Below are 26919 nucleotides of genomic sequence, written 5' to 3' on the forward strand. Positions count from 1 at the left end.
TCACGTTTCCACATTTCGTGAGCGGTTTTCTGATGTTACTTATTCACGTTTCCACACTTCGTAAGCGGTTTTCTGATGTTACATATTCACGTTTCCACACTTCGTGAGTGGTTTTCTGATGTTACATATTCACGTGTCCACACTTCGTGAGCGGTTTTCTGATGTTACATATTCACGTTTCCACACTTCGTGAGCAGTTTTCTGATGTTACATATTCATGTTTCCACCCTTCGTGAGTGGTTTTCTGATGTTACATATTCACATTTCCACACTTCGTGAGCGGTTTTCTGATGTTACATATTCACGTTTCCACACTTCGTGAGCGGTTTTTTGATGTTACATATTCACATTTCCACACTTCGTGAGCGGTTTTTTGATGTTACATATTCACCTTTCCACCCTTCATGAGCGGTTTTCTGATGTTACCTAGGCCTGAAGAGACAGTCACATTTCATGTCCACATCTTCTGTTTTATTGTAATGCATATGCTTTATTCTGTTTGGCAAGGTCTCTGTCCATGCATAGATTCTAATCTTAGAATTCATGACATACAGAATGCAGAGAAGCACACCACTGAAAATTGTCCTACCCACTATTACAATGGATTGGTCTCTGTAGTGATTTATATACAACAAAAATAATGACACATTGTTCTTGTAAATACATGAGATCTTTATAGATGCTTTGCTGTATATTCCCGGATTTTACAGTTGGCCAGGAATATGGTGGCTGACGATAAAATGGCAAATTTCCAGTCGTAATTGTTTGTATTCTGTTTGCTTCCAGCCATGAACATTTGTGAATCAGTAATGAGGAAAAATGTTTAGGTGTTTCTGAAAACCTGAGGGACTTAATGCTTTATTCTCTATGATAAAACGCCGGCCCCGATAGCACAGTTGGTAGAGCATCCGGTTTAGGAGTGGTAGATCCAGGGTCAATCCTGGGTCGAGTCACACCTAAGACCTTAAAACAGAAAGTTGCTCTCTTGGCATTCAGCATGAAGGAGATAGTGCAACGACTGGTTGACCTGTATCAGTATAATGGCTCAGGTGGGGCCCCTTACTTGCCCTCGGTAAGGCACCTCAGTGAAGCACGACTGGATAAAAGAGGGATTGAAATTCATCCTGCAAAAAGGAGGCACATTACATGCGCTCTAAGGATTCTTTCGTCGTCATATGACGGAAAAATTGTTAAGTACAACGTTAAACCCCCAAGTACTCACGCACTCACTCTATGACAAAATAGAAGAAATCGTGTTTTTACCATATACTGGAGTTCCAGTTCCTAATTGGTGGTATATGTAATATTTATCTTGTTTGTAAAACATTTACTTGTATATATGAGTAGTTGCAGCAATGATCATAAATTAAGAGTATTTTAAAAATTTTGTGAATAAGTATAGTTTTCTGTTGAATATGAAAAAATATAAATAATCAGTGAGAGTTTCATGACAGCCTGCTTAACTTAGGTAAAGGAGACATCTGGTGCATATGTTCATATTAGCATAAGATTTTTTTTTGAAATAAAGAAAAAGAAAATTAATAAAGAAAAAATATTATTGCTTTTGTGTTAGTTGAAACTGGGATTGCCTTGTCATATATTCTCGGTTATAAAATAAAACTTTTCTCGGTCTTATTCTGACCAAGGTTCTGGTTGGTGGAATTCTCCTGAATGAACAGTTACATGTACATGCTGTTATTGCCACGCTTTACAGAAGAGTTAAGGAAATTTAAACATTATATATTCAAGGTCTTGAAAAGTATTCACTGACATTTAGCAAAATATATACAATATCAGTGACAAGTGCTCATGGAGGTGATTATCATCTGGAAAGTAAGTACTGACACCCTGTGATCTCATTATCAGCAGGTGTCATAAGTTACTGAAATGAACCCACTCACATATCAATAGAGGCACATCCTGCTATAAAGAGCAAATAAATTGAACATATTACATGTAATACTTTATATTTATATTAATTTCTAATGCTAAGCCATATTATTCAAGATTCAAAGTGACTTCCTGAATTGTGATAAGGTTCCCTACTGTAACTGTTCCCACCCACTGACTGCCACTGTAATATGCAGGTATATGTTGCTATTGCACTACTTCCCATATACAAAGCGAAATAAAATAATGATAAAACTCTGGAAACACGAGAAAATGAAAGATAAAGTTATCAAGAAAGATTGTCTCTGTTACTTATCTGTATTATCTCCCTTTGTGTGTGTCGCTCTCCAGCATTTGCGGCAACATACGTCGCACATCAAGATAGCACTCATGGAAAAGGAAAGATTTATACGCTGTCCCAAAAGACACGTTAAGGTTTTTGTGCAGAGATTATTTTATGTAACCATCTTTTCAGCAAGATGATTATTTAAATGTATACTGGTAGATGTGCTCTTGTATGTAGGCCTACTTCTAACTTGACTTGGATTTGATAGTGTCATACACATTTGTCTCTATTTAGTCTGCTGGTACCCCCACAATTTCTTTTCCACCTGAAATATAAAAGAAAAACGTGTTGTATAATTTTCACAAACGGCTTTTGCTAGTGTTTGTAACCAAAACAACAGTTAGCCAAAACAACTCCTGTTTGCCACGAGGAACTTCTTTCGTCTTTCCTTGATTCTGATAACACGGATCTTGCACTCGCGCCGAGATCTTACAGTCTCAGTTGGAATCCAGTTTACGCCAATCGCAAATAGATTGACAGGTGTGGAAGGCTTCTCTCTCTGTCCACAAATTGATCAAGCGCGGAATTCTCAGATCGCGAACGATTGGTTCTCGAGTGATATTTGGTTACCCTCCCTAAACACCAATCAATCAAACAATCAAGTGTGTGAATGTAAACCAAGCCTAATAGAAGGTGTGAAAAGGGAATTTGCTAAATTGCTTATATAAAATTTGTTGGAAATTTGCCAGTATGAAATACATATTGAGCTTACATTACAAGTGAGAAAGTTGATCAGTGGCTTTTCTACGGCCATTAATTTATTTTTGGAACACTTGCTTTCTCCACAAGTAAAATTGAACATTTTCATTGTTAAACCACCAGTCAAATAAATTTATTTGATTTATTTATTTGATTGGTGTTTTACGCCGTACTTAAGAATATTTCACTTATACGACGGCGGCCAGCATTATGGTGGGTGGGAACCGAGCAGAGGTCAAATAAATAAATAAATAAATAAGTTCATGTACATGAATAATAATAGTTTATTCTGAGCTCTCTGAATTTCTCCACCCAAAAATTGACACCTGTGATATGAAAGGGAAGTGCGAATTCTTCAGGACCCCAATCAAATACATATTAAATACATATGCATGATGAGTGAGCGTGACTAGCATGATCAATATTAAGTTTGATTTCATCTGTTTTCAGATCGACTCGTGGATTCCAGTGCCCTTAAGAAGGCGCTTGAGGGTGTGTACCAGGCCTACCTACCCAAAAACACCCACCCATTCATCTACCTCAGGTGAGCTTTTTAGATGATTGTCTGCAGGTGATTATCTGCAGGTGATTATAAACCAGTGGTTGTAACTTTTCATCAAGGGAGTTTTGTTAGTTTATTTGCATTTTATAACAATTTTCCGCTTTAAAGACGGGAGAAGGAGAGTTTGGCTGTCTGACGGGCAATCTGTCCATCTATCCCCAGGCTAAATAACCACGTTCATGAAAAAAGTATGAGGATATATATGACGAGGAAATAAAATATGCTTAACTTTGTCAAATTGTTCGCTGATGCTATCATTGTCCATATGAACAATCCAAGGCAAATGTGTTCATGCTGCTGACTGTATGCCATATGAACAATCCAAAGCAAATGTGTTCATGGTGATGATTGCATGCCATATGAACGATCCAAGGCAAATGTGTTCATGCTGATTACTGCATACCATATGAACAATCCAAGGCAAATGTGTTCATGGTGATGATTGCATGCCATATGAACGATCCAAGGCAAATGTGTTCATGCTGATTACTGCATGTCATATGAATGATCCAAGGCAAATGTGTTCATGCTGATTACTGCATGCCATATGAACAATCCAAGGCAAATGTGTTCATGGTGATGATTGCATGCCATATGAACGATCCAAGGCAAATGTGTTCATGCTGATGACTGCATGCCATATGAATGATCCAAGGCAAATGTGTTCATGCTGATGACTGCATGCCATATGAACGATCCAAGGCAAATGTGTTCATGCTGATGATTGCATACCATATAAACAATCCAAGCAAATGTGTTCATGCTGATGATTGCATGCCATATGAACAATCCAAGCAAATATGTTCATGGTGATAATTGCATGCCATATGAACGATCCAAGGCAAATGTGTTCATGCTGATAATTGCATGCCATATGAACGATCCAAGGCAAATGTGTTCATGCTGATGACTGCATGTCATATGAACGATCCAAGGCAAATGTGTTCATGGTGATGATTGCATGCCATATGAACGATTCAAGGCAAATGTGTTCATGCTGATGATTGCATGCCATATGAACAATCCAAGCAAATATGTTCATGGTGATGATTGCATGCCATATGAACGATCCAAGGCAAATGTGTTCATGCTGATGATTGCATGCCATATGAACGATCCAAGGCAAATGTGTTCATGGTGATGACTGCATGTCATATGAACGATCCAAGGCAAATGTGTTCATGGTGATGATTGCATGCCATATGAACGATTCAAGGCAAATGTGTTCATGCTGATGACTGCATGCCATATGAACGATCCAAGGCAAATGTGTTCATGCTGATGACTGCATGCCATATAAACGATCCAAGGCAAATGTGTTCATGCTGATGACTGCATGTCATATGAACGATCCAAGGCAAATGTGTTCATGGTGATGATTGCATGCCATATGAACGATTCAAGGCAAATGTGTTCATGCTGATGACTGCATGCCATATAAACGATCCAAGGCAAATGTGTTCATGCTGATGACTGCATGTCATATGAACGATCCAAGGCAAATGTGTTCATGCTGATGACTGTATGCCATATGAACGATCCAAGGCAAATGTGTTCATGCTGATGATTGCATGCCATATGAACGATTCAAGGCAAATGTGTTCATGCTGATGACTGCATGCCATATGAACGATCCAAGGCAAATGTATTCATGCTGATGATTGAATGCCATATAAACAATCCAAGCAAATGTGTTCATGGTGATGACTGCATGCCATATGAACGATCCAAGGCAAATGTGTTCATGCTGATGATTGCATGCCTTATGAACAATCCAAGCAAATGTGTTCATCGTGATGACTAAAAAATGTGCTATTGACCTCAAATTTGGCCCACAAATGTGCATTTTTTAAAGGCAAGTAACAGTCACAAAATACTGTTTTTGGTGCTGAAACTTACAATTTTCCAGTATAATATCATCTCATGGTCCAAGCAAACCTCAAAACACCTTTCTAAAAGCTATAGAACTCTCAGAATGAGGGAAAATGAGCAAGTTTGTCGAGGAGGATATTCATGGTCATTTAGTGCTGTGTAAGTGTTGTATTTTCGTACTTACAGCCTGGAAATAGCCCCACAGAATGTGGATGTGAATGTCCATCCAACCAAGCACGAAGTTCACTTCCTGCATGAAGATGCCATCATCGAGGCGATCGTGCGAGCCGTGGAGACAAAGCTGCTCGGGGCTAATTCCTCCAGAACATACTTCACGCAGGTAATGGGTTCTTCCTATCTAATTCCTCCAGAACATACTTCACGCAGGTAATGGGTTCTTCCTATCTAATTCCTCCAGAACATACTTCACGCAGGTAATGGGTTCTTCCTATCTTTTCTGTTTGTAGCAATCTTTGTGGAAAGTTCTTGTAACTTAGGCCATCCTCAAACATGTTTGTTTCATGCTGCCTGACACTATATTTCGAACATTTTGTTAGGTGGGTTGGAATTTTTTTTTGGGGGGGGAGGTCAAAATTTGCCCATTGTGTAAGGGCAAATTAGACTTGAAGTTGAAAAAAAATTTAAAAGATTTTCCTGAGAAGATGGGTTGGAATTTTTTTTTTTTTGCCAAATTATTCAGTTTAAGGGCAAATTAGACTTGAAGTTAAACAAAAAATTTTAAAGATTTTCCGGAGAAATGCTCCACAAATAACATGAGGATGTTTTTTTTTTTTTGAATAGGGTTAAATGAAACAAACATTTTTGAAAATAGCCTTAAGGAATGGTGGGGACTTCAAGACTGTCCTAATATTGGTTATTTGGATGTTATATATATTACATGTACTTCAAATGACCGGTCCAGGCAGCCAAGTACAACTCTGTAGAAGGTAAGTGAAAAGATCATGTATTCAGTGTCTTAGAACCACCAATAATTACTGTTGTATGTATTTACAACATTCAACACCAATCACATAATTCACGGTTAGATTTAGGCTCTTATCAGATTAAAAGAATGAAGTGATTAAAAAATTAGAAATGAAGTCATTTTGTTTTGTATTTATTAGAACGATTTTAGTAAATAGGCTGGGCTGTTTTTTGTTGTTTTTTTTTTGGAAAAAATTTTCCTTTTTTTTTTAAATCGCAAAAAACACAGCCAAATAGTACAAGTAAAATGATTCAAAACTTGAGAGTTGAACTTTCAAATGTATCATTATCATCAAGTTAGCCATTTGATTATCTCAAACAGCTAGTTACCCTTTAGGAAGTAAAAGGAAAGTTTGGAAGCCTGGTGGCATTGCGAATGTATCATAATGGGTATGAAAAGTTGCCTTTATGTGACCAGCCAGGTTTATTTATATAGCGTTGTTGCTCAACTCTACTGCAGATACCAGCAGTGACAGTCTAAATGGTGTTCAGTTACAAGGATTTCATCTACCTGATCAGTGACTTAATTAATACAATTAAACTAGATTATGTCTCTTCAAACATTTCAATAGAATCACTGTGTATTTGGTTTTTTGCCCATATGGTGTTGGCAAGTGGAAACACGAGTTTCTTGTTCATTCTTCTATTGCATGAAACCACACTCAGAGAAACAAAGGAATGTGGTGAAGTTTAATCCGTTGATAGGTTGGTTGCAGTTCTTTCCGAAAAGAACAAATAAAACCTCAACTGTGTTTATAGACCACATGTTAGAATCAAGCACCCAGTGTTGTTCAAGAAAGCTTCATAAAACTGGGCAGATTATTTCTCTACAACTCATAATTTTCTCAGAATGTTTCAAAATATTGGTCGCAGTGGTTGTATAAAAGGGTGAAGAAGTAGGGTAATTGGTAGTGATGTGAGAGATTTGTTGAAGGTGCCTTAATGGGCAGATGGTTTTAGCTTTAGATTCTCGGCTTAGTAATTACAAGCCAGGCTGTGTACAAGCACGCACATTGCACTGTTATTCAGTTAAAGGTTAGCATTTTTCAGGTGACACATTTTGCTCTATTCTGGTCGATTCATCCCCTTGTTGTCAAGTATGATTAATTTCTTGTCAGAAAAACTTTTACGAGTTGACCGTGCTTCTGAAAGTGCGCTTTTACATACCATATACTTCTGAGGAAGTACCTTAAGTATCCTGTACATCAGGAAGACGTCCAACACAAGACGCAATCCACGTCGTACCTTCATTAATCTTCTGCCTTAAATAGCTTTTGGCACTTTTTCAGTCTGACTTTCACTACAGGCAGTGGTTTTTCGGAGACTGCCTGCAATTTCATAGGTTTTTTTCGGAGAAAAACCATCCGAGTCATTTAAATGGACTTACACAATTCATTAAGTCCCAAGCTCTTGTAAAATTGGCATTGGGAAAGTGCATTAACTCTGCGTGGTACGGTCTGCTAGCTGAGTAATTATCGACTCAAGTGACACGGTATGGAGGCCTTACCTGTACTTAATGTGCATACTGTAATTCTTCATCCTTTTCGCATGAATGCAAAGTGTTTATTCAAGTATATTCTGAAGACGTTCTTCTTTGTAGACACTTAAAAAATTATACTTCCTGAAATTATGAAGCCCTGGAATTGGCCAATCCAATCGATGCAGTTTTGTCTCCAAAATAAAATTACAAATGTCCAGAAATTGCACAGAAAGTTGCTATCTCATATGTGTTTGAGGAATTAGAATTTCTAAAGTGTTAATTGGGGAAGAGCTCTTAAGCCAGAATGGCGGATCGGAAAAGGTGGCATGCCGATGTGGGATCCGTGCCGTTAGTGTCCAATATCTAGGAATGGCCAGCCGGCTATATAGGCATAACCTGTTGGTCCAAACAGTCTATCAGCCTGGTAGATGACAAGTCAGTCTCATATTGTCTCATAATCACATGTGAGGTAAATCTGAAGCTACAACTGTCTTGTCAAATCCACAGAGATTGTAATCCAAGACATTTTACACGCCTGACTAAGCAATAAAAAAAAAAATAGGTTGAAATAAAAGCATTTGCAGCTTGGAAACATTCAGACTGCAAGCTGGGTTTTAAATGTTTGTAATTTGTCATACCTGAATATGGTGTTGGCAGGTGTGGAAATGGGTACATACACAGAAATACACCTATTACAAGCTTCACATACATGTGACAATTTTGAAACAGTGTATTAATGTAAATAAGCGGTTAACATTTCCTGCCAGCTCACAGTCACGTGTCTGTATCTGACAGCTTAATGAATTCAACATTGACCAATTATATTATTTATTTTCAGTGACCCGCCCCTTGGAATAATCACAACTGTATGGTTTAGGCGGGAATAATGGTTGATTGGCAGCTCAGTCCAAATATGTTAGGAATTTTTCCCACATGTAGGCCTGTACTGAAGGGGTTCAAGTGTGGGGGGTGGAGGCAATGTGGGCTACACTGCTATGCTATTTTGCATTCAGATGTGATAGATATGAAAATATAGGGGGAGGGGGGATGGCTGCAAATTTAGACTCCTGTTTGAAATGTTTTCAATATTGCGATACATGTAGGAAAGAAAATTTCTTTATGGCTGATGAAACACTTATAAACCTTGCAGGCTCATGGATTGAATATAAGACCTTCGCTTCTTCAAGAATTCAAACTGTACATTAAACTTGTCAGCTATACACTGAATTAAATCCTTGGACAGAGTTTTGTTTATTCACTTTGTGTGACAGAAACAGGGTGCAGGGTATGTAGGCCTATACACTTGTGCATGTATGGAAAGAATCACTGTTGTGAGCTTCATTGTCAGCTACTGAAGGCAATCAGATTGGGCTGATGGGGACAGTATGTCTGGCTTGCCCTGAATTGGGAGGGAATTGTCCTTTGATGTGACTTGTAGTCATTGTGAGATCTCCCGCCAAATCTCATCTGGCAGACAGACTTCAGTGTATTCACCTGCACCTCCTCAGTGAAGATCTCTCACCAACTCTGTCCTAGCAGACAGACTTTAATGAATTCACACAGACCTCCACAGCGAATTGCGTACAAGTTTCACTGACAGGCAGAAGCAATTTAAGTGATTTCATAATCATTGAAGGTGTCGTAAAATACATCTGTAGTCAGATCGGGTCCCTTGATTGTGATTTGCATACGGTACCAACTCCGCATTTGTTTATATTTGAATACTCGGTCGCTTATACAGACTGATACCTCATTCTCCACACAATGAATGTGGTTATTCACATCATTAGAGTTTACACTGGTAAGGTGTAATAATGTCTGGGTGTACTGGTATACAAATGAACGGTGTGAAAGGGAATTATATTCCTATGTAACCAGCATAAGCAAATGGTGAGTCTTGCATGTTTGATGCAGAAAACCATAGCCAGGCCAGAACCGCCATTGTTTTAGAATCTTTTATTAATTCTACGGGGCCTTTTGTGTTGTATAAAAATTTCAAAATGAAAAATCAACATGATCATACTCTCACGGTTTTATTTTGCTGAAACTCACCAAATATGTTTGTACGCTTAGGCCTACAATGTATGGACCGAACAAAGAACTTCATGGCAAATTCACCAATTACGATGTACCATCTGTTTGAGTGATATTAAAGACTTGCTGTGAAAAATTTCCATGCCAACAAAGTGAAAAGGAACCATAAGACTTTGTACAAGTTAGATTAGTAAATGGAGTTTATAGAGTAAAATGTTGAGTTATGTGAACAGACTGTAACAAAAGTTGTTGTCCTCGAGGCTGAGTTTGGCTTCCAGCTGTTGGGCAGCCAGTCTTCATCCTTCAGCAGAGAGGCAGCTTAGCCAGGATTGGATAAGGGAGCAGTCCAGCTGTTCAGACCTAGGACACAGCAGACATGTCCTGTAGCTCAAGGCATATCCATGCACTGGACAAACAGCTCTCCACTCTGGCTTTGAGCTTTTCCCTTGGTGAATTTTCAGAGTTACATGGTCTGCTTCACCAAACCGGTGCTGATTATAAGCTGTGCTGGACATTTTACCTTTGTGCTGATAGATTCTTGTCTTACCTTTGTGGAGTCTATATCACTGCAGCTTGCAGTGTACAGTATGGTGTACCGGTCACACATGGGAAAGGTGATCAGTGTAATGTATTACTTGCCACATAGAATAAAGTGGTCAGCCTTGGGCACTCTGGTATCATCCATCCATAAAACTTATGTTGATTCATGAGTGTGACGTCAAATAGCAATGAAATAAATAAATGGATCAATTTTTTTTTGTCCTACTTTTGGTTAGTGGTCTGTATGATCTTCCTTATCTCCTGGCTCTTTCATGGGGACTATTGGCAAATCTTGATAAATCTGAAGATATCAACAACAGTTGCGTGCCAGTCAAAGTGGTCGCAGGTGGTTTTTTATGATCATCATAAATTCTTACTGTTCTTGATCAGTCAGGCTTTGAGGTACAAGCTACGTACAAGCATCTATCTTCACGAATCACATGCACATTTTCATCACAGTGTACCTTTGATTTGTATGCAATCACATGACTACCCATGGATATACTGCCAGTCCAGATAATACAGGAGTTGATTGGTCAGAAGGTCTGTCAGCAACCTGCAGATGGTTGTGGGTTTCCCCCGGGCTCTGCCCATTTCCTCCCACCATTATGCTGGCTGCCGTCGTATAAGTGAAATATTCTTGAGTACGGCGTAAAACACCAATCAAATAAATAAATCAATAAATAAACAAAAGGCTGGTAAAGAAATGTAGTATTCTATTTTCAACACTACTAATAAATGTCCCAAATTTTAGAAGAATTAAGGTATTTATAAATGTATATACGTTAATGTGACTTGCACTGACTCATATACCCCGCATCATGAAGATACCTAATAGACTTAGTCTTAACTTGTCATATTATTCCAGAACACATGTAATTAAATTTAAACTCCAGTTTTTAATTTTTCCATGGAATTACTGTAAGACCACGTATAGCATTAAATTTCTAAAGTACTTAAGGCACAAGTTAAACACAAGTAACTGTTTTGAAGTTAGGACTATGTCTATCTTCCATTAAAGACCACTTTGTGATCCGATGGGGGGAGGGGAGTGGGGGAGAAAAACACTATTAAAACACCATTCCAGCTGCTAGTCTTGCAGAAGTATATTCAGTGCCAGAATTTGACATCAGGTTGAACTGGGGCTGGCAGGCTAGTGCCTTACATAGTCCAGATCAAGGCAGTCCAGACAGCCGAGCCAGGGGAGGTCCTGAACAGACAAATATTTACATACATGTACAGTGTATTAGCTTGAAACCCATGACCTGCTGACCTTCATTAGCATAATATTCTTTATTAGGACTTTGATTATTTCATGCAGGGAGGAATATTGATTTAGATCTGTCGGCTCTGTCCGTTTGTCACATTTTTATCTCCATGCAGGCAGTAACTCCTACCAATATTGTCGCATTTTATGTGATCAAGCTTGAAAACAGCATGATACATGCATATTGCTAATTACTGAATCCCATGATTTTGTTGTGGATTGTAGATTTCTTTGCAACATATCTGCTCTAAATGTTGTCCGATGTTGATAAAAATTTTAGTGCAACCTACTTCAGTTCACTTTCTGGAATGTTAGATCAATATCGAAACAACTAGCCTTAACCATGCATGAGCTTTACATACTTAAAGTGATTTTCTTGAAACTGATTGGTTGTTTATTCAAATTCTTTGCACTGACTTCTGCTATTATTGCGTACATAATTTTATAGATCAGGGAGTTATTCAAACAAGGACCAATGTCTATTAAAGACATTTCTAGGGCCTTAATTGCCAGTCCACAATACTTTCATTCACAAGATAGCAAGACACCAGAGGAGCCGATAAAGATAGTGGCCTTTAGCAAGAGACACCAGAGGAGTCGACAGAGACAGTGGCCTTTGGCAAGAGACACCAGAGGAGTCGACAGAGATAGTGGCCTTTGGCAAGAGGTACCAGAGGAGTCGACAAAGATAGTGGTCTTTAGCAAGAGACACCAGAGGAGTCGACAGAGGTAGTGGCTTTTAGCAAGAGACACCAGAGGAGTCGACAGAGATAGTGACCTTTGGCAAGAGGCACTAGAGGAGTCGGCAGAGATAGTGGCCTTTAGCAAAAGACACCAGAGGAGTCGACAGAGATAGTGGCCTTTCGCAAGAGACACCAGAGGAGTCGACAGAGACAGTGGCCTTTAGCAAGAGACACCAGAGGAGTCGGCAAAGATAGTGGTCTTTAGCAAGAGACACCAGAGGAGTCGACAGAGATAGTGGCCTTTAGCAAGAGATACCAGAGGAGTCGACAGAGATAGTGACCTTTGGTAAGAGGCACCAGAGGAGTCGACAGAGATAGTGGCCTTTAGCAAGAGACACCAGAGGAGTTGACAAAGCCAGTGGCCTGTAACAAGAGGCACCAGAGGAGTCGACAGAGATAGTGGCCTTTAGCAAGAGACACCAGAGGAGTTGACAAAGCCAGTGGCCTTTAGCAAGCCACATAATTTTTTACAGGGACAATGGGGCAAGTAGGCATCAAGGGACCAGGTTGTTTCTTAGTTCATAGTCTTGGCTATATCTTTGATCTCTGGGATGGGGAGGAGATAGCGGTGCAGGGGAGGGGGGGGGGGGTGCTTTATCCCTTGGGTTGCTGGTGATAAACCAGCTTAGCTGGGTAAGTTGGAGCTACATCTTCTAAATAACCATGTGCAGTGTATTCGTACAATCAATTTACCACTGATGGCACTCCACTTACAGGGACTAACCAGGAATTCACTACTGCTATACTGTTATTCATCATGTCAGTCTCACCTGGCATTTCACAGAATTCTATGTTATGTATATATAAACATGGTGTCTGATGAGTTTGTTCAGCTGGTAGGCTATTACGTTCCCCTAGTCCATCTCTGCCTGAGAGAACCACTGTATAGATTCTACACAAAGTGACCTTGACCTTGTCATGAGGTCATGTGTTTAAAATCAGCCACTGCTCCATGGTACTTGATACCTCTTTGGGGATCCTGCCAATATATCCTCCCTATAAAGCGAATATTTGTTAAATCTTATGCTTTACATGACTCACAAAACAGCAAAGAAATAAATATTTATGTCGGGGCACTTAAAACATGAAAAATTTTATTTGAGTTTGAAATTTCATGATGAGGTGGGGACTGCAAATGACAAATGTGGTTTTGTTTTGTTAAGGGCCATTAAGTCCCAGTATAAGTGAGGAATTAATGATGTAAATGGAATGTATATAAAGGTATACCTTTATTGGCACGAAAAAAAGGGACATTCATGTTTTGTTTTGGGTTTTTTTATTTGTTTTATGTTATTTTTTTATTTATTTATTTTTTTTTTTTTTGGACAAGAAAGCTGAAAATTTCTTTCACTTTTAATTTTAAGCAAAATTTATGCAACACATGATTGAAGCCATTTATATTGCTAACCAGGAACAGGTTATCTCAATTACACTATAGCTATATGCCAGGAACATGTTATCTCAATTACGCTATAGCTATATGCCAGGAACAGGTTATCTCAATTACGCTATAGCTATATACCAGGAACAGGTTATCTCAATTACGCTATAGCTATATGCCAGGAACAGGTTATCTCAATTACACTATAGCTATATGCCAGGAACATGTTGTCTCAATTACGCTATAGCTATATGCCAGGAACAGGTTATCTCAATTACACTATAGCTATATGCCAGGAACAGGTTATCTCAATTACACTATAGCTATGTGCCAGGAACAGGTTATCTCAATTACACTAGATATAGGTCAGGTACAGGTTATCTCAAATACACTTGCTAGATGTCAGGAACAGGTAATGTCAATTACAATACACATGTGGTTATAGGTCTGAACAGGTTATCTCAGTTTAACACCAGCTATATGTTAGGAACAGGTTGTCTCAATTACATTATAGTTATGTGTCAGGTACAGGTTACCTCAATTATTGTAATAGCCTTAGGTGTTCCCATGTCTGTTTAGATGTTGAAGCTTGTGCTGGCATCATTCCTGAAAGTCACACATGGTGAAGACGTCAGCATGGTAGCCAATTGTAGTGCTTGATAGAGCCTTGCAACAGCTTGTGGTAAAACAGGTTCTGGACGAGCGGAGATCTAATGTGCATTAGACGCCCACATGACAAAGCACTCAAACGTACTCGCAATCAATCAGTCTGAAGAGGATTGCCTCTGGCGAGGTTGCTGACTGAGCTTATGAAGAGTTGAATGGCTGCATGATTCCTATTGTGAAAAGGCTGCCCAACCCTGGCTTACTCAACTGTCGCTATTGATGCTATTGATCAGGAACTATTTTTGTTCAGTATATTTTCGTTTGATCGTTCCGACTCTTCCTGTTATCGTAACCTTGTTGTTTTCCTTTTTGCCCAACACCTACGGGCAATAACTGATCTGGATGGCAAAACATTGTAGTCTTGTCATGTGAAGCAGCTTACCATAAACCACAGCTATTTTTTTTATTGTCATCCCATGAAAGATGCTAATTGATTTAATCTGCACTGGGTTTACCTGTTAGACAATGAAGCCTTTAGGGTAGAAGGGACTGTGAATTCTCCTCAGTGTCAAGTGCCTATGCTCTATCGCAAATAAATCAGCTTTCATGTGAAGCTGTGTAATTTGGGTTTATAGCAGAATACATGTTTTGTTGACGAGTTCGTGTATTCAAAGTTTGTACCTTAAAGGTGATCATGAAGTGAATAACCCTACTTTCAAGGCATTACAAAAGGTCTGTATAGAACCGGATTTCTAGAAGCTAAACCATGCCCAGTGTCCTCTTGTCCATGCCCAGTGTCCTCTTGTCCATGCCCAGTGTCCTCTACCTTATGCATGTTATGCCCAGTGTCCTCTTGTCCATGACCAGTGTTCTCTTGTCCATGCCCAATGTCCTCTTGTCCATGCCCAGTGACCTCTTGTCCATGCCCAGTGTCCTCTTGTCCATGCCCAGTGTCCTCTTGTCCATGCCCAGTGTCCTCTTGTCCATGCCCAGTGTCCTCTACCTTATGCATGTTATGCCCAGTGTCCTCTTGTCCATGACCAGTGTTCTCTTGTCCATGCCCAATGTCCTCTTGTCTATGCCCAGTGACCTCTTGTCCATGCCCAGTGTCCTCTTGTCCATGCCCAGTGTCCTCTTGTCCATGCCCATTGTCCTCTTGTCCATGCCCAATGTTCTCTTGTCCATGCCCTGTGTTCTCTTGTCCATGCCCAGTGTCCTGTTGTCCATGCCCAGTGTCCTGTTGTCCATGCCCAGTGTTCTCTTGTCCATGCCCAGTGTTCTCTTGTCCATGCCCAGTGTCCTCTTGTCCTCGACTCTCAGACTTTAATTGGGTTCATTGTTCAAAAGTCATTCACTAGCGCTAAGGCAGTGTGACAGTTAAACTGCGCAAAGGAAAGGCCGGAGCCACTGAAAATCAGTTAACATGGGATGTCTTCTGTAGAGGTCATCCGTTTTGATGGTTAGTCTGTGAGTGTTCCTGACCACCTCCCCTTGAAATCAGCCGTGGTCTTTTAGGTCATCGTGACCTCTCAGACTACCCACCCACACTGACAAACAACCTGGAAGTTTTATCTCTCTCAACAGACTTACTTCCTTCCTTGCAGCTCTTGTGTATATGTCAGTGCTGAGTCCTCCAAGGACATCTTAAACTCGGACAGAAACAGAGCTAAGGTATTAGAGATGCATTTGAAAGATTTGCCTTGTAAAAAATAATTAATGCCTACATCAGCTTTTTTCCCCCCACTGTGAAGTGTTTTTTTTTTTCTTCTTCTTTGTTTTTTTTTTTTTCCTTTTTAATGTTGTTGAAGCTCAGTTTGAGGTGCGAAGCGCCTTAAATGCTGCATGTGGCAATAAATTAACTAAACAACTCGAGAGTTGTTCTCTTCGTCGATATTTATCAGTGGTTTGCATGTTTTAATTATGGCTCAGTTTCAAGCATGACATGAATAGCCCGAAGATTACATTTTTCTAATAAAAAAAACAAAACAACAACAGCTGAGGTGTCGTCCACGTCTTTGTATCTATCGAGAATTTATCAGTGGTTTTCTTTCAGTTGTGTGATAACAAGATCAAACCAATTGATATATGACAGAGACAACACTGCTATAAATAATGACAGCCTTGCTGGTTTTCTGTCTGTAAGATTTTTTCATCTGCCGAGGGATATTTCTTGGAGGATCAGTAATAAAAAGAAGTGAAATATGAGCTGTCTTTGAAAGTTTTTGAAACAAAAGAGTTGTGTCTACCAACCCTGCTGTTTGGTGTGTGTTTTTTTTTTGGTTCCTTGTTAAACGGCTCAGTCATGTTTGTGGTAGACACTGAGTCATTGTTACAAACCTGAGGTCCCTTAGATTGTGATTTTGTCTGATCAATGATGAAAACATGTTTCGAATTGTGATTTAGATTATACTGTAAAATGAAGCTGTGCGCAATACGCAGCCTCTATATTTTCTTCTTTGATCTGATTTTCAACAATGTATCATGTCAAAATCCTGGTTTTAACATGTTCTCAAGAGGATGTTATGGCTGAAAAACTGCCAGTTTGACATAAAACGTCATGATCATTCATTCATCATTATTATTTGTTAAAAGAAAGGACAGCAAATAATATAACAAGACTTATTTAGGAAGAGGCTTGAAAACAGATTTTTTTCTGACATGTCTGTCCATGTCGGTAACTTTCGAAATCAACTGTGGTCGTAAGGAACTCTTTGTGAGAGCACTCAGAAGCACAAGGTGACGTCACTCGCACATGTGAAAGCACTCGGAAGCACAAGGTGACGTCACTCGCACCTGTGAGAGCACTCGGAAGCACAAGGTGACGTCACTCGCACCTGTGAGAGCACTCGGAAGCACAAGGTGACATCACTCGCACCTGTGAGAGCACTCGGAAGCACAAGGTGACATCACTCACACCTGTGAGAGCACTCGGAAGCACAAGGTGACGTCACTCGCACATGTGAAAGCACTTGGAAGCACAAGGTGACATCACTCGCACCTGTGAGAGCACTCGGAAGCACAATGTGACATCACTCGCACCTGTGAGAGCACTCGGAAGCACAAGGTGACATCACTCGCACCTGTGAAAGCACTCAGAAGCACAAGGTGACGTCACTCGCACATGTGAGAGCACTGGGAAGCACAATGTGACGTCACTCGTACCTGTGAGAGCACTCGGAAACACAACGTGACGTCACTTGTACCCTGTACACATATGGTTAATGGGCAAAACAGGGTTCAGGTGATGTAAGCTGAAGCTGTTATGTCTTGGGGTTATAACATATGGCAGCACTTTCGATCATCAATATATGAGTAGGTTTACTTTATGATACTTTGAACTGTGATATCTCGGTTGTGCACCATCACTAAAACAAAAAGTTATGATTTTCAAACTTTCCTATTTTTTTTTTTTTTTTACTTTTTTTGTGAGTTACATGAGCTGCAACATATATACATAGTCCATAGACATGTTACATTTAGACATCATGTGCCTCGAGGCATACGTATTTACAAGGAGATAACATGAACATGTATACAAACATAAATACCTACATATATACATACATTACGGAAGAAACATTGACATTGGAAAGGCTGTTGTGGTTTGTTACAAGGAATTTTCTCCATATTGATATACCTAATTAGTAAAATTGACCTCTAATGGCTGACAAATTTTTTATCAAATAATTTAGCACTGTTGTTCATAGTAGCTTCCATAATGTATTATTCCTGCAATAAGTGAAGAAAATTATTCATATTGAATCTGGTATTTCCAGATTTACTATTATATACATATTTCTTTGCAAAAATTATAATGAAATTTATTAAACATTCATTGCGGCCCGTCCTGCTATTATTTTTGAAGTTATTAATTTTTTAGGTAGCCTTTGGGTATTGTTGAACCAAGTTCATAACTCTTCACAGAAAGAGTTTACCGCTGGGCAGAAAATAAATAGATGCTGAATGGTTTCTTTTTCCATCCTGCAAAAACTAAAGGTATCAGGATCTTTCTTTCCTCTTGGTGAAAATTGCGAGTTTGTAAAGATGATGCAGGGGAAAGGCTTGTATTGAAAATTCCTCAGTTTTGTTTCTGCTGTACGAGAAAGAACGCTCATGAAAATATCTGGGATATTTCCAATGTCTCCTGGCAAGAGAGGGACGATATAGTTTGAAACTAATAATAGAAGGTTGAATCTTTTATCTATTCATTCATTTGGGAATGATATGATTAAGCGGTCTAGGTATAAATATCTATCGGTTGTGTTATAATTTTGCTTTCAGTTTATTAAAAATACAAAATTTTGCTGTTCCAATATCTAACATCTGTTATGTATTTCACACCTTTTGCATACCAGTTTCTTACAAGTGTAGGCTTTTTCAGGTGAGAATTATACCATATCGTTTCATCTAAAATATATGACAGTGTTGTTGGTGTGATCTTAATTCTCAGAGTTCTCCAGGCTTCAAATGTCTCTTTCCAAAAGGGGTGTTGAATTTCTTGTGTATAATTTTCGTAAAGTAACCGGGCCCTATTTCTGTCATCAGAGATCAAACGTTTTACCCAAGATATTTTAAGGCTGTTAATATAGTTACCGACATTGACCATACGAAGCCCTCCTTCACTTTTTATATTTCATTTATTTCATTTTATTTTATGTGTTTTTGCCATTCTATACAAGCTCGCAAAAAGTGGAATTTAATTCCTGGATATGAATTAGCGGTGGGGATGGCAGGCTAGTAAAGGCGTGTTAATTTGGGCAGAGCCATGGGTTTAATGACTGTGGCTTTCCCAAGCTATGTTAAATTTCTTAGTCTGTTTGTAGAGTTCTGCTTTAAGTTCTTCAGATGTTGCTAGATAATTTATTTTAAAGATTGCGTTTAAATTAAATGTCGAAAAATGTATTCCTAATATGTTGAAATCTGTAACCCAATCTAACTTCACGTCCTGACATAACTTTGGTTCTGAAGTTTTCATGGAACCTATCCATGCAGCTTTTGTCTTTTTGACATTAATTTTCAGCCCTGACATTTTAAAAAATGGGTCTAATACAGAAAGAGATCTTTTTTGTGAAATCTCAGAACCGTCAACAGTTAGCTGTGTGTCGTCTGCATATTGCTCTATTTTATATTCAGTGGCCTCTATACATATGCCTACAATATCTTCATCTTGTCTAACCATTTGACCAAGAATGTTAGCTCAAGGGAGAAATATATGTTGCGATTTCGGATCTTCGGATCAACAGTCCTCTAGCTGTGGTCCGCGAATTGCTGTGAAAGCAGACTGCTCAGCGGGAAACACCTTGACCGGCTAAAGGCAGTCGGCTTTGGAAGTAGTCCCGCCAATAGATCTGCCATTATCAATGCGTCTACAGCTCATATGCATGTGTATAAAAGTTATTTCATACATAAACAGCTATTTAATAGCTGGACATAAAACATTGTACCTATTTAGATAAACAGGGGAAATCATTTTTCCTGGGCCTGCTCCAAAGATACTAAAAGGAGCCCTATTTACTTCTCCTTTGTTTGATGAAATGTATAAATTTTTGTTTAATGGAACTCAGTTGCTCAAGTTCCCAGGCAAGCTCATTTCAGATTATATCTGTGAATGTTTTGGACAGTGAGGTATAGATCTTATGCACTCCTGGATGTCATTTTACCTTCGATGTTGATCACCTGTAATACAAAAAACACCAGATAACATTGTGTAGCTAAACACAACTTGTTCAGTAGGTAATTGCACAAGAATTATTGCATTTGAAAGTTGTAAAATCACCATACCCGATGAAAGGCGGCAGTGCTCTGTATACAGACTGCGCATGTAGGGCTTATGTTGCTGATCGGTGTTATTCGGCAGCTACATGTGCAGAAGTTAGCCGTGCATATTAATGGGCTGAGCGACACGCTCTGTTGATTTCACCGTCTCATCAAAGAGGGCAGAGTCGTTTGGGATAGCATTTGACCTGAGTGTCCATTTGGTGTTTTTAGAATACTGAGGTATTCGTTGAAAACGGTGGAAAATTGTGGGTGTTGCCCGTTACCGTGTTCTCTACATAAGGAAAACTGCGAAAGAGAAAATGCTGCATGGGAACGCTGCCAAATAACTCCATATTTTAGACACAGTGTAAGTTCTCCAGCTTCATGTGCTTTATTAATTGTCCTTAAAACAAAGAAACCTAAATCTTTCCAAAAGAATTTAAAGGATAATTAAACCATCCAGTCCATGCGATTTTGCAATATTGGCAGTATTCCTCAAAACATTCCTGATGTCTTGTTGCACCTTCTAATTCTTTTACCTCGTCTAATGAGATTTTTACTTCTTTTTCAATTACATGTACATGTATATGCTCACTGTACTGGTCACCATAATATTTTTCTTCTTCCATCCTAATTTTTTAATCTGTCAAAAGTTTCCTTAGTGCTTTCGAGAATTATTCTCAAAATAATTATTATCCCTGTTCATGTGATTTGCTCTCTCTAAACCAAGGAAATTGTTTGATGGTTTCTATCCCAGGCCTGCTAGTTCTGCTTTTGATCGTTCTATAATAAGGGGTTCAAGCCATTCAGGCTTGAATTCCTATTGTATCTGTTCAGATTATTTGTTTTATTTATTTAATTTATTATTATTATTATTCTCACCAAAATTGTGACGTGTTTCTAGAGAAAACTATCAGTCTGAATTTAATGAAATTTTAACGTTTGTCATAGGACTTGATGTTGTACATCATAGCTTTTGAGCAGATAGAGTCACATGACATGGTGGCCATCTTGGATTTTGATGAAATTCTTAAAAATTCTTCATCTTCAGATCGGCTGATGCGAATACTGAAATTTCACAAAGCCGAGGCTTATTAAATTTCAGAACGAGAACTTTCTCTGTTGAAAATTGTAGAAGCTCGCTATTGGGTGAAAATGTCATGTGACCAAAAATTCTTTTTTTTTTGGCTAATGATTTCTACAATTCCAAAGAAAAAGTCGGACAAATAGTCGTATCTGAGGCAGATTTGGATGCTGATTCCAAATATGCAAATTTTGCAAAACCAGATGTGATGTCATCAATACTTCAAATGGGCATATTTTCTTAACCAATGAAGCCAGAGATGCAATCTTAAGGCCTAACATTATCCCAAGGCAAGTAGAAAACTTTTACACAGTTGGAAGTGGCGTCAGCAAATTGGAAGTAGTACATGCCAAAAAAAAACAATCACTATTATTTCCTTTTTCAAAATTGAAAAACTTCTACAGCTAAAACTTCACAACAAAAATATGTGAAACTTAGGCAGGTGATAGACTCGGAGATTTGCTCTTAAGAGTAAAAAGTTGGGTGACCAGAGTCACCTGATCTGACAGCCATTATGGGTTGAGGTAAAAACATTTGACAGCCATTTTTTCCAACCGCACAGTCCAATTAACTTGAAATTTAGCACACTTAAACAGCGTTCTGTGAAGGCTTTTTGAACAGAAAAAGGATGCAATATGTGTACAAATTAGGCTTTGACTATTACATAAGGTGTGATGCCATGGGAAAACAAAAAAGTTGAATCTTAAAATTCTTTACATGCTACCTGACGTCGTTTGAGCTCCTGATCACGAATCCGGTCTTAGTTTTGCTGTGCGATGTACATTTTGTCACAAATTGCTATCAAAACGTGAAAAAAAATGCATTTTCCCACATATTTGCAGGTCACGTGACAGAAAACTGTTACAGCTGTAAAGCTAAAAATCACGGAGTGCAAAGCGCAATACATATACTCTATCGTTGAGCTGTCCAAAGGTCGATTTATTCCATTTGGCACATCTACGTATACATGCTGTACAGTGTAGTTACAATGTACAGATGACTACGAAGAATGTAGTCTTTCTAATTAAGTTGGTTATGCATCTATACATGGACACCATTAAAGTAACCGCAAGTGACACAGTTGGCAATAGGCTGGCAATATCGGCTTGAACCCCGACATTGCTGCTTTAGTAGCTATATTTCCATTTATTTTTTCTTCTCTGATTTTACCAAGTTCTGTTTTCAGATTGCCCTAATGTGCTTAATGTGTACTGGGAGGCTTTCAGAAAATCTCTTTCGATCTGTTTTTTTAATCTTTCATTTTCTTTTTCAAGACTAGATTCCCTTTTTCTTTTCAGAAGAGTGTTTTATTGTGGTGCCTCTGATCTTGTACAAGAGAATTTCTAAAAACAAGTCATCTTCTATCTTTAGCTGTAGATACGGGCGATTGACATTTGGTAATTCACGTATGTTATATACTAGGACTGCATATTCCTCCACAGTGTGAATTATTTCTCTGTTAACAAGATTGATATATTCTACATCTTAAAGAAAAATAACTTTCCAGTAAGATTTACCTCTGTTGTTTAATTTACATTTTAATAGTATCAGTGATAATGTCTGCAACTGTAGTGATGTTATATATATATATATATATATATATATATATATATATAGTGTGGTTATAAAAAAAATCTAATCATGCTTGTGTATGTGGATTTGTACATCGCCATGTATGTCTTCTTTTGTTTTTCATGTGAAGCTCTTCAAACATCTATATATCCATTACTGTGTATTAATTGAATAACTAAATTTCTAGCTTGAAAGTTATTAACATATTTGTAGTTGTCAGTGCTGTTCACAGGGTATAAAACAAGGTTCCAATCACCACATATGATAGTAGGCTGATTTTCAAATATTTGAATAAGCCTAAGTTCAGATAAAAACCAGGTTTGTCAGTATTGGGGGCCATATATCGGTGGGGCGTAAAAAAAATGGGCTGTACTTTGACACTCAATATCTCCGAAACCCTCTTACATCAGCTTCTAAAAATTTACACACCCAAAAGCCATTATGTCCTTAGTATACAAACCAAATTTCAATTTCATCCTTTAAGATTTCTGTTCATGGGACCAAAATCAAAATAGAATCAAAAACACATGTTCCGGACATTTCAAAAAGATGTTCTCCCTTGTTTTACTTGAAAAGGTGATCAATTCCTTGTCCGCCGCAGAGAAAACCATCTTGATTCAGCAAAACTTCTGCCTATCTGGCAGAAGGGTTTTTCCAGAAACTGCCAGACAGCGTGTCTTGATTGAAGCGTGTCACACACGTGCAGCGTACGCTGTACTCATGACACCTGACAAGTGATGCAATGTGGGTCACCGGAACGTGCGTTTTTGAGGCTGTGTTTTCAATTTCGCCCCTGTGTACAGACTACTCAACCAAGAAAATTGGTCAGTATAGTTACAAAATCATGCGATTCGACTGTCTAAAGTTTGCAGGGGTTTGAACAAAGGATATTGAAGCAATGCAACATCAAAGTACAGCCTATTTTTTATGCCCACCTGATATATTCCCTAAAGTTAGTTTAGTATCATGAAAAGTCATTCTTAAAGTTACCATTCACATCTCTTTCCAGCGCATTGATTTTGTAATCCAAGTTATCATGATATAAAATAGCGACCCATGGAGCGTTAGATCTAAAAGGGCAAATTTGTGTTCCTGTTCCCCACTCAGAGCGGATTACTTTTTTCAAAGTTTTTCATCAATATGTGTATCTTGTGAACATATAATTGAACATCCTTTCTTTTTATAACATCAGCTAACCCTTGGCAGTTGATCAAAACTATATTTATTGTATCATAATGTTAACATTGTATAGGTATGAACAGTCATGCTTGAGTTCTTTTATTGATTGTATGGTAATGAAGATAAAGTATCTCTGTTGTTTCTCATGTGAATAAAACATATAGCGTATTTTTATTGAGGTTTGAGTTTTAGTTAGAATAAAAATTGTTTAAAAAAATTTAAAAAAGAAGTGGTTTGTTGCTGAACTGCAGTACACAGTTTTCCTACACCCATAAACCTTTATATTTCTTCACCTTTTGGAATTTAAGAGGTGGGCCGATACATTAATCATGCAAGCTAAACATCGTACCTGTGGGAGAATCTTTGACTTGTGACACTGTTTTTTAGCTGCAACCAGCATCTCGTACTGGTAACTTAATTAGCATGTCCAGCAGTCCAGTCAATAAAACACATGAACCTACATGTAGCTGATCTGTAGCTATTTTTAAACTGAAGGTACATTCACTTTAACAATTGAAGATCCGGAGTGAATAATTTTCTTTCACTATTAGGAACTTTCCTCTGTTTCATTATCATTCAAACTGGGAAATACATGCATGTATGTAAAGTCTCTCCATAGACAATGCCATCGTTAAGACTGGGAGATACATGCATGTATTTGAAGTCCCACGTAGACAATGCCATCGTTCCAACTAAGAGATACATATATGTATGTGGAGTCCCTCCATAGACAATGCCATCGTTCAGACTGGTAGAGACATGCATGTATGTGAAGTCCCTCCATAGACAATGCCATCATTCAGACTGGGAGATACATATATGTATGTGAAGTCCCTCCATAAACAATGCCATCATTCAGACTGGGAGATACATATATGTATGTGAAGTCCCTCCATAAACAATGCCATCGTTCAGACAGGGAGATACATGCATGTATGTGAAGTCCCCTCCATAGACAATGCCATCGTTCAGACAGGGAGATACATGCATGTATGTGAACTCCCTCCATAGACAATGCCATCGTTCAGACAGGGAGATACATGCATGTATGTGAAGTCCCTCCATAGACAATGCCATCGTTCAGACAGGGAGATACATGCATGTATGTGAAGTCCCTCCATAGACAATGCCATCGTTCAGACAGGGAGATACATGCATGTATGTGAAGTCCCTCCATAGACAATGCCATCGTTCAGACAGGGAGATACATGCATGTATGTGAAGTCCCTCCATAGACAATGCCATCGTTCAGACAGGGAGATACATGCCTGTATGTGAAGTCCCTCCATAGACAATGCCATCGTTCAGACAGGGAGATACATGCCTGTATGTGAAGTCCCTCCATAGACAATGCCATCGTTCAGACAGGGAGATACATGCATGTATGTGAAGTCCCTCCATAGACAATGCCATCGTTCAGACAGGGAGATACATGCATGTATGTGGAGTCCCTCCATAGACAATGCCATCATTCAGACAGGGAGATACATGCATGTATGTGAAGTCCCTCCATAGACAATGCCATCATTCAGACAGGGAGATACATGCATGTATGTGGAGTCCCTCCATAGACAATGCCATCATTCAGACAGGGAGATACATGCATGTATGTGGAGTCCCTCCATAGACAATGCCATCGTTCAGACAGGGAGATACATGCCTGTATGTGAAGTCCCTCCATAGACAATGCCATCGTTCAGACAGGGAGATACATGCATGTATGTGGATTCCCTCCATAGACAATGCCATCATTCAGACAGGGAGATACATGCATGTATGTGGAGTCCCTCCATAGACAATGCCATCATTCAGACAGGGAGATACATGCATGTATGTGGAGTCCCTCCATAGACAATGCCATCGTTCAGACAGGGAGATACATGCCTGTATGTGAAGTCCCTCCATAGACAATGCCATCGTTCAGACAGGGAGATACATGCATGTATGTGGAGTCCCTCCATAGACAATACCATCATTCAGACAGGGAGATACATGCCTGTATGTGAAGTCCCTCCATAGACAATGCCATCGTTCAGACAGGGAGATACATGCATGTATGTGAAGGCCCTCCATAGACAATACCATCATTCAGACAGGGAGATACGTGCCTGTATGTGGAGTCCCTCCATAGACAATGCCATCATTCAGACAGGGAGATACATGCATGTATGTGGAGTCCCTCCATAGACAATGCCATCATTCAGACAGGGAGATACATGCATGTATATGAAGTCCCTCCATAGACAATGCCATCATTCAGACAGGGAGATACATGCATGTATGTGGAGTCCCTCCATAGACAATGCCATCATTCAGACAGGGAGATACATACATGTATGTGGAGTCCCTCCATAGACAATGCCATCTCTAAGGATATACTGGCTATTTTCAATAATTAACTTTCTTCAAGGTACATGTTGAGCTAACCACTAGTCCATATTCTGACTTCATTAGGGATCTTTTTGGTTTTTCATTTCCAGTCTCACAAATAGACATGCCGTTTTGGAATTATTGAAATTTGGCAGTCTGGAAAAAAAGTATGTGGGGAAAAAATTTGATGATCTGCATTTATATATTGTTACGACCCAAACTGTCTGTATTATAAAGAGATGGCTTGTTCGAAATACACGACAGTTTAGCCGCACAAAAAAATAACCAAAACCAGCAGATTTTATTTTACAACAATTTATTACATTGAACAAGAACAGATAACAAGACTTTTACTAAATACTAAAGTACTTAAGTTTAACAAGAAAGGATAGTAGTATCTATACAAACACTAAAGTACTTACATGTACAACGGTGTCAAGTCCAAACGGACGCATATATTCCACAATATATACCACACAGGCGTAAATGCTCAGAGGCAAATTCACAAGAGGGAAAATCCACAGTATAACTGAGTGTATGACGAAATATACAC

At 38.8% G+C, this 26919-nt stretch overlaps 2 protein-coding genes across 2 annotated transcripts in view; both read left to right on the forward strand.

Annotated features, from left to right (window-relative positions):
- The window catches only part of LOC135478140 (DNA mismatch repair protein Mlh1-like), a 66500-nt gene extending 60740 nt beyond the window's left edge, over positions 1-5760 (forward strand). The window contains exons 11-12 of the mRNA XM_064758412.1: positions 3386-3479; positions 5556-5760. Coding sequence (XP_064614482.1) covers positions 3386-3479; positions 5556-5760 — 299 coding nt within the window. The remainder of the gene's footprint in view (positions 1-3385; positions 3480-5555) is intronic.
- A 33-nt stretch (positions 5761-5793) lies between these two features.
- LOC135477461 (DNA mismatch repair protein Mlh1-like) overlaps positions 5794-26919 on the forward strand; it is an 82140-nt gene continuing 61014 nt past the window's right edge. The window contains 1 exon segment of the mRNA XM_064757577.1: positions 5794-5803. The gene's annotated coding sequence lies outside the window, so the exon portion shown is untranslated.

Source organism: Liolophura sinensis, chromosome 11, assembly GCF_032854445.1.
Source record: "Liolophura sinensis isolate JHLJ2023 chromosome 11, CUHK_Ljap_v2, whole genome shotgun sequence".
In the NCBI taxonomy this organism is placed as follows: Eukaryota; Metazoa; Mollusca; class Polyplacophora; order Chitonida; family Chitonidae; genus Liolophura; species Liolophura sinensis.